General features: G+C 39.7%; 1 protein-coding gene across 3 annotated transcripts in view; it reads left to right on the top strand.

The window, feature by feature from the left end:
• The window catches only part of NUP210 (nucleoporin 210), a 2,490,054-nt gene that overhangs the window by 1,257,085 nt on the left and 1,211,073 nt on the right, over positions 1-21,896 (top strand). For all 3 annotated transcript variants that reach the window (XM_044078102.1, XM_044078101.1, XR_006365597.1), the window contains one exon: positions 16,232-16,336. In XM_044078102.1, the coding sequence (XP_043934037.1) occupies positions 16,232-16,336 (105 nt within the window). The remainder of the gene's footprint in view (positions 1-16,231; positions 16,337-21,896) is intronic.

Genomic DNA, 21,896 nt, shown 5'->3' with positions numbered 1-21,896 from the left:
TATTGCCTTTGAGGTTGCAGACTTAGCTAAATAATGCCTTGTGATCCTCCTTTGCCTGGGAGGCAAATTTACTTCCAATTTGGCTTTAGTAGACTTTTTGTCTGCTGAGTTGTTTAGTTTGATGTCTGTGCTTTTATCCTGCTGGGTGCTACATCCCCTAATTTTCGCCATGAGTTTCTTCTGTTGTACAGCCTACTAATGTTGTGATTCCACCAGGGTGGCTTGTTTATTGAGTTAGTTCTGTACTTCTTCCTGGTTGGTATATCTGCCTCAGTGCAGCTATAAACTTGGTTGTATAGGGTTACTGTGAACAGTTCTACATAGGCAGCAGGGTTCTCATGGTTTATAGGGGCTTAGAATTTTTCCAGGTTATTACTTAATAGTACGAAGTTAGCCTTTGAGTAAGTCCTGAACATTCCAGGGCTAGATGGGGTTCTGGGTTTAGTTCAAAGGAGACGGTTTTGTGATCTGACCTTACCAGAAAAGACGTTACACTTTGTGTGTGTCAGGGGGTGGTGTGGGGTGGGCAGTACTCTCCCATATTAGTGAGGACCAGATCTAGTATGTTTGTGACCATGGTCGGCATATTGACAGTCTGGTCCAGGGAGTTTGTTTTTGCAAAATGCAGAAATTTCTGTGCCTGCATGTTTGGTGTTGTATATGATTCCCGGTTAATAGTGGGGTAATTAAAGTTGCCATTAATATGGTATTGGGTTGGATGGTGTGTGTTTCCAATAAGTTTATATACATTATAGGTTTCATGGCTCTTGGTGGTGGTGGGGGGGTGACTTACAGCATGCAATGAAGTGATATGGTATTTTGCTTGTGGTGATTTGAAGGTGAAGATGCTCAAGTCTGTTATCCTGTTTGACCAGCCTTGAGGTATATTTATTTTTGGTGTAAATTAAGACATCTCCACCTTTAGTCTCTGTCTTTTTAATTTCTCCAAATCTTTTGGGTTTTTAATACCACAACGGGAATAGACCCCATTCCTAAGTCAAAAATGTGATTAAAGTTCATGAAATTAGTCTTTGGTGTCAACCAGAAGTGCTCTTCGCAGCATTTGCAGTGTGCCCAGTAGTGACTCTTCCTGCAATTCGTATGGAGTTACATGTATCGGTAACATATCTAAATATGATTGTAGATTCTTTTTTATAAGACCCTTTGCTCCTACTACTATTGGAACTTTCTGGGTATCTTTCTTCCACATTGCTCTCGTTTCTGCCTGAAAAGCCTGATATTTTATGACTTTGTGTCTCTATGTATGCAAGACACTGTAGTCACTGGGTGTAGTGATTTCAATAATCAGTGCTACTTTTGTTTTCTTTTCATGGACTACTATATCTGGTTTTCTCGCATCTATCTTTTGAACTGTTGGTAATGGGTGATCCCATGTGATATAGACTTCATCATTTTGTGTGATGCTTTGTGGCTCATGTTTCCAGTGTTTTTCAGCTACTTCACTATTATAATGTTTGCACAATCCCCAGTGCAACAGTCTTACCACATTATTATGCCTTTAAGTATAGAGTCCTTCTGCCATTAGTATGTCACAACCAGCAACAAGGCGTACAACTGTTTCCAATTCTGTTTTAGAAAATCTACGTGTCTATTTCTCCCACATGTTCAATGGACTTTGTAAATCAACGTGTACGTAGTCCACTATCTTGGGCCACCTCTGTCTGTGTGGACTGGACTAAATGTGTGGAAGGCATTACAGCTTTGCACTGCCGGTGTGCTTTCCTTGGCTTTAAACCAATGTCTGAGTGACTGCACAGACAGTGGCATTCTCCAGGATGAGGAGAACTTGTAGGGAGTGGAGTTTCTTGTTTAGCGTTCTAGCATTCAGTAGTAACGCATTTAGATTTAACTTGTAGGGAGTGGAGTTTCTTGTTTAGCGTTCTAGCATTCAGTAGTAACGCATTTAGATTTTTTTTTATTTTTCATTTGCTATGTTGGAATTGCTTTGTTTGGCATTGCCTTAAACAGGTACTATGGGGATGGACAGTGTTTTAGCTAACATTCAAATGCCTAGAGCAGAGAGGTGCAGACTATCCCTGGCAAAGCAGTGTGGTCTGGTGACCATTTCCTTCTATTCTGACAAATATTGCACTCTCTTAGAATGACACCAGAAACTGAGCTAATTATTATCGTCAGTCATCTTCGTTTCACATTGCGGCATCATCCTTGAAGAAGGTAAAATGCTGCACAATGCTAGACTCATACCAGCCTGGGGCACGCATTCCAAGAGCTCGGTGATGTCTTTCTTTATGGAGGTACATTTCAGGTCATTTGCACCTACATGGACTATGACTGAGTCATACTGGTATTTGTCCAATCACCTGAGTGTGTGCATAATGTGCCAGATCCAGGCCCCCTGATAAACAGCTGACTGTGACTTTCTCCTTACTCAGCCTGATGAGAGGGGCATCTCCAATTACCAGAATGTTGGATTGTATGATGGCTTAACTTTTATAAGCTTAGAAGCAAAGGCTCCATGAGATGTGTTGTACTTATTGTTTTGAAAGAGTGCATTTGGAGCTGCTAAAGGTATTTGTTATGTGTACTTTGTCTAGGAGGTCTTTGAGGTTTATGAAGTTTAAACTTAAGTACCTAACCATATGTGGGTCTATGTGACTGCTTTGAACAGTCTGTGATGGGAGCAGCGTGTGTACTGCTGACAGCGTGATTGACATTAGGAGTGCTTTTATGTGAGAGCTTTGCCTCTGGTGACATGGTATAAATACCTCTCTCACATACCTTATCTGGCTGTTTCAGAATTAGCTGGTTGTCAGTATACTTGAGAGAATTTCTACTTTGCTGCAGGATGCCCATATCCATCAAGCTGGTAACAAAAATAGTGGGAAACTTTATATCCATAGTAATAGGCCCCTTTTTTTTTTTTTACTGATTAGACGATTGTGATTAGAATATAAAATAATGTCAGGAGTATCTGATTAGCAGATCTGGGGGTAGTGCTTGTCACTGCAAATTAGTTGCCCTGTGTGCAGCTCGTTATTGGTGAAATTTCAAGGGTGCTTTTACAGGAAAAATATCAGTCAAGGTGTCTGTGTCTGTACAAGGCACTACCAAACACTTGTGGGAAGACTGCTGCCATAGACCTTGATGATTTATGGATGAAGTATTTAGAGAAATATTTTGAAGTTAGGTTAGACAGCAGCTACTCAAGCAGTACTTAATGAAAAAAAAAAAAAAAGAATTGGCTTTGCCTAGGATGATGGAGAAGCGATTTGCCTGATTGGCTACTACCTGGCTCCAACTAGTTTTGGTCTCACCACAGCTTCACAGTACTGAGATACAATGCCCCTTTGCTTCTTCTGTCACCAGAAGAAAAATAGTAACACCAATCTCAAGATGAGAAGCAGGCCACAGGCTCTTTGCTAATCAGTCTTGTTGCAGACGATGCAGAGGTCTGTAGGCTTGTTTGTAGCCTTTTCCTGGTAGATGCCTTGAATAGCAACCAGACCGTTCAGAAAGGTTTCACACAGACCCTCGTTGCCTAATCGGAGATGGTCAGGAATCAATGCCTTCTGCTCCTTCTCTTACCAGTAGCAAAATATAATACAGATTACAAGCTGGTTCCTATGAAGCAGTTATCAGGAGTTCTGGTGATTAAAGAAATAATGTCCCTATGATCCTTTTCTCACTAGGAATAAAACAGAAACACTAATCCCAAGATGGGTGCTGAGGGGCAGAATGTAGGCTTTCAAGTAATTGGTGGTCTTGGACTAGATGCTGCACATTATAAAGGTATGGTGAGAAAAATGCACTAAGCAGTTAGGTATGAAAGAGGGGAGTAACTCGAGCTTTAGTAATCTAAGGGGAGAGCCACTAATTAAAAAAATAAAAGTTAGATTAGAAGGGGGTGGACTTGGTATTCTGGCTCTATGGAATACAGTGGAAGGTATGAAAGAGGGAGTAACTGAAGCTTTAGTAATCTAAGGGGAGAGCCACTAATTTAAAAAAAAAAAAAAAAAAAGCAAGTTAGATTAGAAGGGGGTGGACTTGGTATTCTAGCTGTATGGAATACGGTGAAATTGTCTATAAATTTAAGTTGCTGAATGTGAGTGATTTGACAAATAGATAATTTTGTACTTACTGACAATAGCCAAAGAGAGGAAAGGGAAGGAAATATCTGGTGAAATTAACACGAGGCAGGCAGCTAGAGAGATAGTTGAGTTTAAAAACACACTGGTGTGGGAGGTGCCTTTGCTTCATTCCACTTTATTACTTTTCCAACCTGAGTTAACTGTTTCCAATACTTTGGTTCCTTAGCTTGTTTTCTCCAGTTACTTCCAGCCAGCTCTTTTCTATTTTCCTTCTCTTTACGTAACAGTATCCATATAGTCAGGATCTCCTTTCTTCAATCACTAACTTGTTTCATTTTAAAAAAAAATTCTGCCACTTTATAAATACAATTTTCTGCATGATAACTGTCATTTTCCTCTTTGAGCTTGTGTCCAAAAGGCAACTTTGTGGCTGTAAATCTCCTCTACTTATTAATCACTGTTCATGTGCAAGTCAGTTGTGTAGTCTTAACGTATCCTTTCTAGTCTAGTCAACCTAGTACACTGTGTTCTGAGGTAGGATTACCTTGCCCCACCTAACACTTTCTCTCTTCTTATTCCAGATAAACCTCTTCATCTTTTTATTTGCTATGTATAACTTCTGCTTAGATTGCTAAAAATATGTCTGGCCAGTACATAACACCGGGGGGTAAAATAATTTTCACTGCTTGTATCTTACTGTATTTATTCTGCCTTTTTTTCTCATCTCCGTTATCTTTAGCTTCCCTACTTGAACTCTTAACTTGTATACTAAAGTACTTTATTACATCATGCCCTCATAAATATGGATACCATTGATGTACTTCATATTAAGGCACATAGCTTACAGATATTGACATTGTCTTGTCTTCATTTTATACCATGAAAAAATTTGAAATTCCCTCAAAAGGGATATGCTGTTCTGAATTTCTTAGCTGTAATGTAATATTATTCACAAACAAAGCTAGTTTGTCTTGGCAGCTGTATATATTGTAACCTTGAATTTGTGAACCACTTAGTTTCTCTGACCAAAGAATGCAAATACAGTTAATACAGCAAAGGGGAGAGTGAACATCCATACCTTATTCATCTATTCAGCTACAGCCTACCAGACTGGGCAACTCACATTTTTATTCTTGACTCAGAACTCAAATATTTTTTATTAATTCTAAGATGTTTTGAAAATGAGAATCCTGCTAATGCCCTGTTCGTGAAGTCCTAGCAAACCCTGTCATACAGTTTCTCCGCATCCAGACTAATAATGGTGCATTCTTGGGGTCTGTATTAGTCCATTGAAACTCCAATTCTGTGAATACCTATTCCTCGTCCCCTATTCAGTGAATGTCCTTTTATGGAACATTCAGATCAGCAAACTTTTTTCCCAGGTCACTGAGTTAGTTGGCCAACATTGGAAATTTGCCCTTTTCCTCACTGTAGTGCGATCTAGGAGTTGGTTTATATAATCAGGGGGCACAGCCCCGCACACTGGCGGGTTTGTTATACTGCACTGTGTATCACTCGGTATGTTGGCTTACTAAATTAGTTACTTGGGAAAACATTTGCTGATTTGTGATAAAAGGGTAGCTCACTGAATAGGGGTCATTGAATAGGTATTCACAGAATTGAGATTTCAATGAAATACCTCCACTTTTCTCCCTGCCTCCACTAACTCCTTAGCAATTACCATTACATAAGTACTTTTCTAGAAAACAATCTACATTTCAAAACCAATCTCTCTTGATATTTCTACTCACCACTGTCTTCTTAAGTTTATCTGGACAATACTCCCATACCAACAACCAGTCACTCTTCCACCCCACTTAACTAATTTCCCATCATGCTAATCCACATCCTACTTCTATCACTCCTCTCTACCTTATCACTGTTGTATAACCTTACCTCCTACAATACACATTTGAAACCTAACCACTGGTCACCTACCGCCACCTTTCCTTTAGTTTTTCCACAACTCCCTCACTCTTTTGTAACATCCTCACCTCCCCCCATCTACAACTCCTTACCTTCCTAAAATCAAAATTCCTCCCTGCCACTCAGCCTTCCCCAAAGGTAATGTGAAATACTATCTTCTTCTCCCCCCTCCTCGCAGTTTTTTCCCTCTCTCCCTACCCAACTTCTTTCTGGGGACATCCATCCCAACCCTGGACCAGTCTTCCCCTCCTCATCTAGCTCTGTGCCCACTCACTCCATCCCTCCTCAATCTGTCATTCCCTTAAAACACCTATCCCTATATTCCATGAACAGTAGAAGCATAGTTAGCAAAACTAGTGAATTTCATGCCTGTCTATTCCATCACTCTCCTGACATCTTAACTCTCTGTGAAACCTGGTCAAAATCCTATATTCCCAACAAAGAGTTTCTTCCCCAGGGTACAAGTTCTTATTACTAGACAGAACTCAGAAAAAAGGTGGTGGAGTTAATGTCATGTTATCCAACCACCTTACAGTAACCCCTCTAGCTAACCCCCGCCTCTCCAGCTGAACTGCTAATCGCAAACTGTAAAATCAATGCCCACAACTCAATAAACATTGCTGCAATTTATATTTCACCTGGTGACAATATTACGACAATAGAAAATATTCTCTCCTGGCTCACCCAACACTTAATGAAACAGCACTCTTGCGCGATGTCAACATTAACTGGCTACCTCTGTCCTCAGATACGTTCACCTCCTGCATTAATTTGCGTGGCTTCTCCCAACTAATATATACTCCCACTTATACTACCAAATCTACTAATCATATCTCTTTTCTTGACTGGATGCTAGTCTCTCACCCACAGAAATATCACTTCCCCGAAACACTGCCTGACACTCTCTGTGACCACTGTCCAATCAAAGTCCTTAGATTCACTCCACATTATAGCAGACCACATAAGTTCATAGCTTGCTGCAAACTAACCAACTTTGATTCCGATCTGTTAAACAGCCATCTCTCAGCTATTAACTGGTCTTTCCTTAGGCAGCTACCTCTTGATGAGACAGTAATTAAATGTAACTCCATATTCCTAAACATACTTGACTCCCTGGCCCATTTACATACTGTTAGGGTAAAATCAGTCCTATCTCCTTGGCTAACCCACATCACCCACTCTTTAATGTACAAGAGGGACAAGGCTTGGAAGCTTTGGTCCAAAACCAGACTTTCCTCCCACCTCCTACAGTATAAAGAACTTCGCGACCTCACCAAAAATCCATCTATAATGACGAGAGAAACTTCTATAACAACCCTCCAACCACACACTTTAGACAATCCTAAGAAGTTCTGGCATACTATCAACCAAATTCTCCATCCAGGCAACCCTTCTTCCCCCCAGCCATGACCCATCAACACACCACTAGAAACTGCTACCAACTTCAACTCCTATTTTATCGAAACTGCAAATTAACTATCCAAACCAATTCCAACACAAACACTACTCTCCCCACCAACCCTCCTACACCCACTAACCTCTCTCTGGCCTTTTCTCTCAAAACTCTATCTACTAACTACATTAAATTCCTGCTTCTAAATCTTATTACTTGCCCCCCCCCCCCCCCCCCCCCCATGGATGATCTTCCTCCATTCTTTCTCCAGACAGCAGACAGCTCTCTTGCCCTCCCTATCTCTATACTCATTAACCGTTCCATTTCTGAATGTAAAGTTTCTGCAATCTGGAAACAATTCTGCACCTTACCCATTCATAAGGGAGGTAACTCCTCTGAACTTTCCATCTTCAGGCCCATTGCAATTGTAGCTCCTCTTTCTAAAATTCTGGAGAAATGTGTGCACAAACAAATCCTTCACTACTTCTTACAAGAGAACCTACTTACTCCCACTCAGCATGGCTTTCGCCTTAAACTTAACACCTCCACTGCCCTAATCTCATTCAGTAACATCATATCACAAGCTAGAGAGCAAAATAAACTGGTCTCTTGTCTGTTTCTTGATCTCCCCAAGAGTTTTGATATTTTTTCCCACCCCCTCTTACAGAAACTCTCCAAACTCAACCTATCCACCTCCACTATCTCCTGGTTCACTAGTTACCTTAATGACCGACTTCAGTCTTAAATGGCTTTCTGCTATCTCTCCTGCTCTACTAGTAAAGATGGGTATTCCTTAAGGATCGATCCATGGCCCATTACTATTTAATATCTTTACCAATCAGTTATCTACATCCTGCCCATAGTCATCACTCATTCAATGCGCAGATGACTCCACTGTTATTACCACAGCAGACACCCTCTCTGACTTAAATTCTACAACACAGACACCCTTCTTATCTATTGGAAACTGGCTCACCAAGAACCAGCTAATACTAAATCCAAAAATGACAAAACTCCATCCCTAAAAGTATGAATCATATTAAATCTTCCCTCTTGGTCACATCCCACAATAACACACATCACCATGGAATCACATACAAAACTACTTGGGGTCATCACTGACGACCTTCTGAAATTTAACCTACAGATTCTCAACAACAGTAAGAAAACCCACCAAAAACTAGGACTCCTTTACAGGAACAAAAAGTTCTTGTCCAGTAAAGCCAAAATTGCCATATCCCATGCCTAACTTCTCCCCAGCCTGCTTTATGGCTCACATATCCTTATCAACCTTCAAACCACTTTCCTATCAAAACTAGAATTCACCTACAACAAAGTGCCTAAATGTGCTGCAGACCACCCCTACTACTCACACCACTGCCTAGCTCTGAAAAAGTTAAACTGGCTAGAGCTTCATCACAACTTACTCCTCTCTCAGCTTCAAATTAATACATTCTATTCTGTATCTGCCCTCCTTCTGTCCCAGCATTGCCTGTCTCATCTCCCCCACTCACCACCAAGATCCCTTCATAGCTCTGTACAAAACCTTCTTTCAATCTACAAGCCTAAAACTAAAATAGGACAAAATCTTTACAGCTACTCCATGGCCCAATCCTGGATTAAACGTCCACTGGACATTCGAAATATCAATCACTGACATCAGTTCAAAACAGCTACAAAAATCTACCTAAACAATCCTTGGATTTGTCATTGTAACCATCCTTCTTGACTGACCTCCCCCTACTGTACTCCTCTCTCTCTCGTAGCCTTTCTTTCTTGTATCTATACTCTTAACTGTACATTAACCTAGACCTAACTAGGTCTAGTCTACAATTAATACTTTACTGTCGAGGTTGTTAAAGATTGAACTGGAGTCTGACAGAAGTATAATGGTTACTCCCTCTGTAACTATTGTACAGAAGGACATTAATGATATTGATTGTAATTACTCTGAGATTTGTCCATGTACTAGTTATGATCTTCAATCATTTGTTTTTTACTACTGTTATGCATCTCAACTTTTGTCATTGTGGATGTCATACTTTTGTTGTTATACTTATTTGTGGAGCTTTTCTCCTCAGGCCTTTGCTGAAAAAGGGCTTTGGCTCAGTCGGACTAACCCGGTCAACAGATGTCAAGTAAATAATATAAACCTGTATTCATGTACTCAAAATCCTTCTTGCATATTTTTATCTTTGTTTTGTTAATATTAGATATGTTTCCCTGCCACATGGATGCATGTTTATCAATTTAAGCAACATTTTTGCCTTTCTTTTTGCATAACATAAATCCCTTGATACCATGGCTCAAAATTGAAATAGGTCTGTATGGTAATACGTACATTGGCTAATTTTTTCTTTTGATAGTTACTGCTCAGATGCGTTTTTTTTTCAAGCTGTCAGCAATTCTGCACCACAGGACATTGCTAAACAAAAACTTCCAAATATGCAGTAGATTCTTACCTCCTAACTTTCAAAGTTCTACTGGTATGTCTTAAAATTCCTGTGGAGTTTCCTTTTGATTGATTTTACATCACATTTTTATTTTTATCATCTTTCCCTACTATTCATTGTTTGGTCTTCTCTTCCCCTAATGCTGGCATATTTAAATCTTCCATTTGATCCTTATCCTGATTTCCCATATCCTCTGTGTTGTAAACATTTTCAGTATTTGCTCTTGGTCTCTGGATAGTCCTCTACTTTCTGTTGCCCTAATCATTGAGCTAACATTCACAGGTGCTTAGGTAAGTACTAGGCTAGATGCCCTTGTGGGCCATTTTAAGCCTATTTTCCTTTTGGTGCTTGAATTAACCTATCCCATTTGGTGCTAGATTTTCTGCACTCTGGGATTGCAGTCAGGAATAGTTTTTTTAACTGCAGTATTCCTCCTCTTGTATATATTGTCTGAGAATTAATTTGTTTTAATTTTGGCTGGCTGCAGCTATTCCCTCTTCCTTCATAAAAATCCTTTGCTTATGTGCAGCAACCTAAAGTCTGCCAGGCCTTCTAAATAGTTCCTAGTAACAGTTTTCCATATATATTAGTCCGTTTTTTTCTACCATGTGGTTGAAGGCCATCTTCATCCTCTTTTAGACACTGGCTGTCTGTTTTGGAGTAGTTTCTGTCTTCTTTAGAAGCTCTGAAAGTTTGTCCGGCACTCAGTCCCTAAAAGCTTTTCATTTCAGCAAGTGTAGGGAAACACCTTTCATTTCGTTTCCCAGTGCCCTTGATCTAGTCAGAAATGCGGCATGATTAGGCACTGTTATTGGGTGATTCCCAAGCCTTTCAAATGTACATGTGTCTGCCGTATGTTGTTTCTCTCCATTCTAATGTAGTTTCTGTAATTTGGAGAATATGCAAATTCTTTTTGGTTCCCTGTTAATTTAGAACTATCCTCCTGGCTAAGAACTTTAACATATCTCTCTTAAAAATCTTTTTTCGCTACTTATAATCTCCCTTCTAGGTCCTCTTTGATATGCCCTCATTACTACTAACCATGTTCCAGTCCCCACTCGTAAATAAAATGCCTTTTTGAAACCTAATTATTTACTAAAATTCTCAAAAGATCCATCCCATTTATTTTAGGGGAATATAAATGCATCCCAAAGTAGTCCTCTTTCCCAGCCAGTAACCTCTTTGCAGTACAAATGTACCATACTTGTCTTTTCTTCTATCAACATTGACATCCTTTCCTTATCGGTGTTATTACGCCTCTTTTTCATTTCTGATATTCTACTTAATATCCTTCCTGGAATTCCCTTCTTCATCAGACTAGCATGTAACATTCTAGCTAGATGCATCTGTTGGTACTCTGACCATTCACATTCCATAGCAGTATTTTCAATGCAGCCATTCTAGTAAGTAGAAGTCACATTCACCTTTAATACATTATACTTTCCATATAATTTTCCTTTTGATAACTTTTATAAACATATTGCTGGGTGACAGGCAAATCTGCTATAAAACTTGATCTTTACATGAAGTTAGAGTTATTGCATTTTCCAACCCATTTTCCAAATAGCACACCCAAATCCACAAACATATATACATTTACAAGAACAGATTACACACATTCAAATAAATGAGTGTTTCCACAAGTATTCCCTAAACTAAAAGCAGGTTAGCCATACTTGTGTATGCATGTTTGTGTCTGTGCTGTAACTTAAAGATAACCCTTTGCTTGTTTCAGCTTTATCCTGTGTCCCTATGTCTTGCATGTATTGCAGTACATATTACATTCTAACAACTACTTTTAAAAGAAAACGGGTTACTGGCTAACATTTAGGAAATTACATAGCTATTTAATTCTAAAAATAACTTAATCTAATTACAGCTGCTAGAGAGTGGTGCAATATTTAAAAAAAGTAATTTCACAAGCATTTGTTTTTGTTTGTTTGTTTCTTACACAAGGTATGCAACGTGTCATTGCCTCTTTATGAGCTAATTGCTGTATCTTTTGAAGATCTCTTGAAAAGACCATCATCAGCAAACTGATGGACTTCCCATAATTGAATTCCTAGATGTCTTGGTGCTTTTTGTCATGATTATTGGTCATCTTCAAGTTCTCCAATGAAAATCATGGACTTCCAACACGTTATTCCCCCCAGCATAGAAGGCTTCTGGAAGTCTCACTGATGTGGTCGTGAAAAAGCATTTTTGAGATTTTCTTTATTTTACTTGTACTTTTAAGTAATCTAAAAAAGAAAAAGAAGTAATCTAAAAAAGAAAAAGAAAAACATCCAACTCTTGCCTACTTGAAAACCATTAGTCTGTTTTTTAACTTGCGTAAGCATTACAACAATTTTCATATTAGCACTCATTCGTTTAGGTTACATCTCCCGAGTAGCTGCTATCATGCTGCATAGTATTGTTAAGGACTGCCACTTTGTAACTTTTCTAGTCTGAATACAGTTTAAATCTGTGACATCTCAAAATAAAAACCAAAAGACCACTGTCTTTACACTATTTTTAGATTACCCTGCACTCACTCGAGTCACACCCACAACACACACATAATAATGCTACATCATATAGCTTTAACTATACAGTGCTACATTGCATAGCTACAGAATGGTAATTCATATGTTTACTGGAATCCAACACAGTTCAATTCAGTGGCTCCCAAGAAATAGGAAGCACATAAAGACTTGTACAAAGTAAAAGAAGTCTTTTGTATGCTATTTGCAATCTATTTTACACTCCCTCAAATATGACTCCCCTTGCAGCTACAGTAACTCTACATAGCACTGCTAAATACTTCAGTGGAAACGTACACATTTTAAATCTCAGACTTCCATACAATACTGATAATAAAAAAATTCTTACCTCCCATTTGTCATGCTATTTACCTACCACATTCTCATCATTGTCTTCAGATGCATTTTGTCTGTTTCTTGCTAAACATTTCATACTAACTATAAAAAGCAGGATTTGTACTTTTCAGTACGTGTTCAAAAAGTCCACTGTTTTCCACTGCCTTCACTAGTGTTTTCATCCTTAATTTTTGGACATACCCACTATTCATGATGCATGCAGTAGTTTCACAAAGTTGGAGTTACGCTTTTCAATTCTTCCATTCGCCCAGTGAGATGAATGCTTTTCATAGGTTCATAGGTATGTATTTGGCTAATGACCACTGGGGCCTTTATAAGCCTAGCCATACAACCCAAATGTGTCCCATGAGTTATTGTGCCTTGGAGGTTATTTTAAGGGGTGTATGCTAGGGCATTATTTAATGTCTGCCTCTGTCCATTAGAGACATAAGTGTCAGAGCAGGAGTTGAATTTTCGACTTCCCATCCACTGGTCCAGGTTACATTTGAATAGGGTTAGAGATGTGCTGTGCTTCATATGGATGGAAAGTGTATTCCAGAGAATGGGGATTCCTTGAGAGACATACCTGTCCTTCCAATGTGTCCTGTTTAAGTTGCAAGCAAGGTTTAAATTCTTAGATTTGTAGTTATAGTGCTGTTCATTTTGTGGATATGCTAAAATCCATCAGAGTGGGGACCCTAGGATGCCTTGTATGACAGGCATAAATTGCCTCTCATCAGTCTTTAGGAAACAGAGTAAACAGAGTATAGAAACAAAGCTTTGAGGCAATCTGCATAGGACATTGTGTCTACACCCTTTATTTATCTGTCTTATCTATCTATTTATTTATCTGTGAGGAACTCCTGTGGATGTTTAAGTTGTTGCATGTAGTGGGCTAGGTAAATACCGAAGAGAGCTTTGCACTGAGTGATGCGTCCGATGGATGGAGAAGTACAATGACTTCCTTGGTCCTAGATACCATGCCTTTACTTATAAGTTAAATGACACAGAATGATTTTCTTACAGCCTTAGACACATGTTGATCGAAATCTGGGTTACTTTTTACACGAGTCCCCACGTCCCTGAACGCTGTGCCTACTTTAGGGGTGTTTTATCAATGAGGTAGTTTCAGATTTTCTATTCTTGACCTATTCTCCAACTTGACTAATGCCTACTTTATATTTTGGTACTATTCCCGTCATTCTCTCTTTCATTCATTGAAAATCTGATGTTTAAATTTTATCAAGTCATCAGACTGCATATGTAATGCTTCAGTTTCTTTCATTCTTTTTATTATTTAACATTATTCTCCTCAAGTGCCCCACTTCTTTTAAATACCTCATTATGTATTTGGTCTATTTTTTTCTTCCAGATTATTAGAAACCATTAGTACAGTAGTTGCAATTTGATTTGTTTCCTGCATCCTGCTATGACGTTCTTAAAAAAGCCACTGTTTTCTCCACTTGTTGGATTGTTTTATTTTTTGTAATTTTTCATCTTGGACATTAAACTTTATTTTTTTCTCACTGGAGCTGAATAATTCCTAAAATAGTAACAGTTACAATTTTTTGGTAAATTATCTGCTGTCATGTTTTGAGAGCTATTTTCAGTATACTGTTCAGACAGATACCATACCAGAAGTCTCCCTTTGCAGTCAGGTGTATTGTGATAATTTATTCTGCATAAGTATGGATCCATTTTTCTCCTTTGTAATTGAAACTATGCTTGTCTAATGACTCAAATATTGACATTTGCAACGTTGACACACTACTGCACATGCAACAGCCACAGGGATTGCAAAATGACTTAAAAACTATTTTTTTTTTTTTTGCAGGGGGACAAGATCCCTGCCCACCTCATGTGGGAGATGGAACCCGTAATACCCCTTCTGATGTTATATACTAACTCTAACTCTGAGATTGCACAATATCGGGGAAATGGCATATTACCCAACCCTGAATATTGTACAGTTTCACATATGTGTCAACCACCTGTTTAGCCAACTATAGAGTTGACAGTATTAAGTTCCACCCATATACATACATACGTGCATGCATACATATATAACATACATACATACATACGCACTGCAAGAAAGACCCAGCCAAGTTACAGTCTGCAGTGTATAACATTTTTAAATCTCCTGTAGTGGAGGCCCATGGAATATATGCAGGTAACCCTTTAAGACAATAACAGTGTTTCAGCTACATGGCTTCTGAATGGTCATGACATTTTAAGTCTTTATGGGTACATTCAGGCCAGTAAAGCCAAACCCCACTGGCTGTAAACATGCATGTTTTGATCTTTTTTTGATTTTGTCAGTATAGCGTAATTCGAATCTTTGGCTGTAGTTCAGAAACACACAGCTTAAAGTCAAGCTATAAACATTAGGGTGTGTACAAAATATCCCAAATAACATCCTAGCCAAAAGGTAAAAAGTAACAAAGACAAACCATTCAGTAAAAATTACACAAAAGACATGGCCAAGCTAGAGTCTTCACTGTGTAAAAGATTTTTTCACTTTGCTGTTGTATGCCTTTTAGCAGTTGTGTTCATCACTCTGTACTTCGTTGCAAATGTTATACTTCATTATTCTTTCTCCATGCCACACTGTTCTCTGCCAAATTCTACCATTTTGCTTTATTAAATACTGTTGCAACTTCCCTTTAAAAGTTTGTCACTTTTTCATGGAATGTCCTTTATGTTTGACAAAATGTGTACTATCTACATATTAGCACTTTATTTCAGCTGTGCTATCAGTTGCAGCCCTATCAGTGAGCTTCTGCATAAATGTGCATTGTAGTAGATTGAGAGCCATCCTGAAATAAGCTGCCTTCTTCTCTCTACTATCCATTCTTCGTCTTTACTTTTAGTTCCCATTTTCTGTCTGTCTAACTCATGTACATGGAGTCTCAATGCTATCGCCTTTCTGATAATGCACTCAAAGTGCGCACCATTTTAAATCATGCTTGTGACTATATAAAATAATTGTATTGCATGGTGAAGAACTGTTTAGTACAGGTGAATGCCAATATGCAAATCTAAATCCATTTTGTTAAGTAATTAACTTTTTCTATGGTGAGTTTAAATGTATGCAAAATTAGTTTGAAAAGGTTCTGTAAATCTTCATAGTGCGTTCCTGTGCAGTCTGTGGTTGTCTGTCAAGGAACTGATGAGCATGTGGTGTGCTTGGCATGCTACAAAGCTGGAAGAAATAGCTGTCTCTTTTTTCCCCTGTTCTTTTCTTGTCTAGAAAGAAATTACTGGGGTTAAGTGAAATTATGCTGCATTCAGAAAGTCTGTTGACATTTTATGGTTACATACATTGTGGTTAGAGTGTAAAATGACATGCATGATGCTTTTCTTAAAATTGTTGCCTAGTTTAATTTGGATACCGTAGCTGATTGAGATGCCTCGTTTCCTGTACAGGATAATATTGCTTTGTACACTATCTTAGTGTCAATGACATTTCTACATGGTTACTGTGTGCCATGTAACACACTGTAATGCTGCTGTTTGTTTTTCATGCAGTATGACTATTTTGATCCTGTGTCTACAACTATTGAACTACTACTCGTTGAAGATGTGAAAGTGAGCCCTGATAGCATAACCATTTACAATCATCCTGATGTTTGGGTAAGCTGCATAAATTAAAAAGAGAGCAAAATGTTTACTCAGGAAAATTGTATAACCATGTAACGACTTCAAAGTCCTTGCTAATGGACAAGATGATACACTTTTTTACTATGCTGTGAAGCACTGTAAAAGTAATCCAAAAGCAATGTAATATTTTGAAACGTAGAAAAAGCAGTATTTCTTCTATAAATTTTGCTAACTGGTATTACTAAAATAACATTGTTTTACTTCCCTTCTTTCTTTGCAACCTTTCCCACCTGATCCTTTACAGTTTTCCTTTTTTAAATCCTCAAGACTGTTGAATGTTTAAACCTGGACATACTCCAAAGATTAATTTTTTTAATAAGGTGAAACTAGAATTGTTGTGTCTTTAGCACGTTAAGATTCTTTTCAACAAGAGAGTGGAAGTGCTTTCCTGACCACATTATGCTATTAAAGCATGGCATATGTGCCACCGTGTATTTTAGTGATGCAGTTGTAGTGATTGTTAAAGTTAGTAGCATGTTTCAAAAGCAGAAATAAGTTGCTTTTTCATTTGTAAACCCACCGCCTCCTGCTGACCATCAGCTTTCCCCCCCTGTCTGATTCCATCTTCCAGGCATCTGGCAGAGTTTTTTCTGCTTTTTACCGTAGTCTCCATTTCAGTCTTGGTTGCTGACTTGGACACTGTTGAAGCTAGCATGCAGTACTGGCCTAATGGCACATGCATGATTCCATGCATGTACCAGTTCCATCAGAGCCAAGCACATGCCTGATCCTTGTACTCCATGCTTGTTCCCTGACCTTTGCAAGATGATGTACCTCTCTCCATTGGCATATACCATACCACCACCCTTCCCCTGGAATTGATACACAGGTGTTAATCATTCAGTTGCCCTTCCCCTGACTGGCTCATCTAGCAACCCCAGGCTTTTATTTAAACTCAGGTTATCTTGGTCATAGTCAGGGCTTGGTCTAGCCATGCCACACTTTATTTATATTTTTACTACTTTTTATAATTTCATATTTATTCAGAAAACAATTGCTCACCTTAGCTAAGATGTGGAAATCTAATGCATCCCATTCAGAGCACTACATTTATGATTGGTTAAAATGGAAAGGGGGTATGTTCAAAACTATCAGTTGGGAGAGCTTGGGAATAAAAATGAGTTATGCATGTTGCATTAATCCTAGTAAAGACACCTGCATGTAATTCAAGCATTTTCCTGTCTTTGATTTTGTTGGTGGCTGCCTAAAATGAGAAATGGAATTTGGATTTCAATATACAATAGTGTAGAGTCTGAGTTCTCTGAGGATAGTTTGCATCTTACTTTGAAGGCTATTCTGCAGTGGGTGGGTACTTAAGTATTTCTGAGTTAAAACACTTTGTAATGCCTTAGTGGCTGGTTCTTCCTTTATCATTTAAGGCATGCGTTGCTGCCGTGACCCACCACCACCCCTCGCACAAGCTGGGGAGCCCATTTGCCAGGGTAAGAGGAAATTATCACGATTGAATTGTCTTTTAGATGCTTGTGCAGCTCAAATCTCATCCTTGATGTATACCACTGGAAAGTTCATATCTTCACTTAGTGATGTTCTTCGTGTTTCACTGTTGCAGTCATTACATTTGGGTAATCTGCTGGCAGGTTGCCCTCAGTCGGCCTGAATAACAAAGTCTTGGGTCCTGTGTCAGTTGCTGTCTCCTCTTCCATGACATCAGGTCGTCAGGGGTATAAAACATGCAGCTAATGCCATTTTATTCAGTCTTTCTTGCCGTGCGGTGCCCGAAGCAAAAGCAGCTCGCAAGTGCCGGTCAGCCGACTCCTGAAATTTTCACATTCGAGTTTCAGAACCGAAGTCTTCAAACTAAAGCGAAGTACCCCGTTGGGGAAACTTTTTCTTGCTCCTTACCGATGTCAGTAAAAGTTAATAATTGCATTACTTGTGGGAAGCAAATACCTCATAAGGATTTTCATTTGTACTGTATTCCTTGCCTAGGCCCAGATCAATAATGTGCCTTGCTGTCGATTTTGTGCTAGATTTAACCAACGCACTATTAAGCGTCGGTATATTTTTGCGTCTAAATATTTTGTATCAAGATTTAATTATCCTGAAATGTCGTCGGTTAGCAATCCGACTTCCGGAGTTCACAAAAAACGCAAAAAAAAAAGACAGAGACAGACTGTCAGGGTCCAAAACCGGCGACAAAGCTTCTCCTAAGCCAGTCACCAGTTCGCTGGTACTCAGTGAGGTGCTTTTGCAGTCCCTGATACCCGCTACTTTTGAGTCGCAGAGCTGTACTGAGACCCACTCAGAGTACGGTATGCCGCGAGATTCTTAGAGTATTGAACCCGTGGATGTCTCTCCCTTGGATGGGTCTGGAGCCGCTGAGCAAGCACCGGCTTCTGAGGCTGTTTTCAGGCCTCAACATTTTTATATTAAACCGACGCCAGCCTCAAAAACAAAATCAAAAACTTTTCCTATGTCTAAAAAACGGACGCATGAGCCACGTGCTCAGGCCCCTATGCCTAAAAAACAGATGATCAAAATGGCTGAGGACTTAATTACCTTGATCAGGGGTTCCCAACCCCCCCCCGCTAAGAGGCCTAGGCAAGGCACTGATTATGAATCTTCAGATCAGGTTTCCTTTTTTTCTGATTCCTCTTCTGATCAGGAATTCTCTGTTCCACCCTGTGACGATTCTAATGCAGAAGACTCCATCCCTTCTGCATCTCCTCCTGAGGATTACTCTTTGGAGAAACTTTGCATACTTTAAGGGAACATTTTCACTGTGAGAGTCAGGACTTCTCTGAATCAAAAAGAGGCTTAGGGATTTCCTTCTTCTTCCTCAGCATAGGCCTTTGGCAATACCTCCTGTATTAGACGTTGATGATGTGTTTTCGGAATCAAGCATAGCTCCTGATTTCCTACCTCTGGCTCCTAGTAAGCCAGACAGATATTACAGGGTTCCTGACTCCCACAAATTTCTATTCAAAAATCCTGCTGCTGACCCTGAGACTACTTCACAGGGTCCCAAGGGTGTAAAGGCCTCTACAGCCAAAAATCCTACCCCCTGTGATAGAGATTCCAGGACGCTGGATAGATGGGAAAAGAAGGTTTGTACGTCTGCAACCTTGGCAATTATGGCCTTAAACTGCCAGTTTCATATGCTTAAATATCAACAGTATGTTATGGGCTTACTGAAACAGAAAATTATGTTGATTTCTGACTGTGTGGAAAATAAAGAATTACAGGAATTATTGCATTCAGCAGAACAGGTTGGAAAGCATACTTTACAATGTGGTTTTGATTCCTTGGAGGTCTCTTGCAGGGCCGCAGTTACTGGATCTGTGATTAGAAGGCATGCCTGGCTCAAGGAGCAAAATCTGCCTGATCATGTTAAAGCTAAATTGTTGGATGCCTCCTTGCAGCATGATACTCTGTTTGGTAATAAGGCAAAAGAGGTTTTAAAGAAAATGGAAGACAAAGCTAAATCTATGCAAACTGTAAAAGATTTCTTGCAAGTGCAGCTACCCAGATTCAATAGGCACTGGCCTACTAAAAATTGGTCCTTTCCTGTGTCCAACAGAGCCACTCAAGGCAAATCCAGGCGCTCAAAAGGCTCCAGATACCAATCACAGGGTGCTTACACGTCAAAACAATGGGGTGCCTCCACCTCCAAATCTGGAGGAAACAAAGCACAACCCTACAGTAAGCAGTCTCAATGACTTCCCTCTACCTTCTCCAAGCACTTATCTTTTGGCAGCCCCCTTGGGGGGAAAACTAGCACTTCATGCTCAAAATTGGCAGTTAATTACCCAGGACAAGTGGGTATTAAACATAGTGGCCCATGGGTACAGATTTCATCTCCATACTTTGCCAATTCCAAACAGTTGGCCAGATCTGCCACAAAAATCGGTGGGCAGAGGCTCAGAAACAAGTTATGTCCCTCATGGATATGGGGGTGACTCAACCAGTAGCAGAAAAGGAAAAAGGACAAGGTTTTTATTCAAGACTTTTCCTGGTACCCAGAAAAGACAATGCCTGGCATCCAATATTGGACTTATCGATTTTGAATACGTTCCTGGATATTCCAAAATTCAAAATGCTGACTTTGCAACAGCTACTGCCTATGCTGGGCAGGAACGCTTGGTTAGTGACTCTAGACTTAAAAGAGGCATACCTGCATATCCCAATAAGGGAATCATGCAGAAGATACGTCTGCTTCAAGGCAGGTTTTTTTATTACCAATTCTCTACACTGCCCTTTGGCTTATCTACTGCGCCCAGGGTCTTTACCAAGTGCCTGGCACCAGTAATTGCATTCTGCAGACAAAGAAGCATACAAATTTATCCTTATCTGGACGACTGTCTCATTCGAGCAGAGGACAAGGACACTCTCCTTCAACATCTGGCGTTAGTAAAAAGGCTTCTAACATGCCTAAGGTACACAATAAACGAAAAGAAATCCCAACCGGTACCCTCTCAAATAATTACATTCCTGGGTGCAAGCTTGAATACAACTGCCCAGATGGCTTACCTTACGCCAGACAAACAAAGGCAACTGACAACATACTTCAAATGGCAACAAAAGCCCAGTTATCTGCAAGACAAATTCTGCAGACTTTGGGGTTCATGGCATCCTGCATTCTACTAATTCCATATGCGAGACTGCATATGAGGAAACTACAATGGTACCTAAAAAGTTTATGGAGTCAACATTGTCACAGTCTGGAAACAATGAATGTGATAGTGTTCAATCTCGCCGTTTGTTCTTACACATGGGTTCGGAGCCGATCCTCGGCTCCGTGCCGGCCTCTTGCAAGCTCTGCATCGAGAAGAAGCTCGAGACAATCTAATACCCACAATCCCCCTCTGCCTTTACCTCAGATCTAGTTTGCCGCTGCTGTGTTCGCATCGCTGGGAGCTAGCTCGAGCATCTAAAGTTAAGATATAACTTAATTTGTTATATTTTATTGGATTTTCTTGTTCTATTTGATATATCTTGATATACTGAGTGATTGTGTGTTGAGTGGTTAAATTCTCGGTACCGTTAATCTTATTTATCGGTTAGAGTTTTTCGGGGCCTACAACCCTTCTTAAATTTAAACAGGATTTGACATTTAAACCGGATTTGACACGTTTTTTCTCGGATTTGACTATAATACTGGACTTGTCTTTTTCTTGTAAAATGTCTGATAACGTAAAATCAGGATTTAAGCGTTGTCAGTGTGGCCAGAAAATGTCAGTGACTGACAACCATAGTTCCTGCGTCTACTGCCTTGGCCCTCTCCACTTGCAAGAGGACTGTTCTATCTGTCACTCTTTTAGTGGGAGGGTCATGACAGATAGGCGCAGGAAACTCATGGACAGAGGTTTATTAAAACCTTCTTTCAGGAGGCTCTGGATGCTTCTGACCAGGCATCGAAATCCTCTAAGGAATCGAAGACGTCGGAGCCCAAGTCTTCGGCTCCGAGCTCTTCAGCAAAAGTTAGATCACCGGTTCCACAGACTTCGGGGCCGAGTGTTCAACTGGTATCGGTTCCTGAGCCTCGAGTCTTGGAACCGGTGATGGAGCTCCC

Source organism: Protopterus annectens, chromosome 7.part0 (assembly GCF_019279795.1).
Source record: "Protopterus annectens isolate FY-2018-M chromosome 7.part0, PAN1.0, whole genome shotgun sequence".
Lineage (NCBI taxonomy): Eukaryota > Metazoa > Chordata > Ceratodontiformes > Protopteridae > Protopterus > Protopterus annectens.
This window is presented reverse-complemented; position numbering and strand designations above follow the sequence as displayed.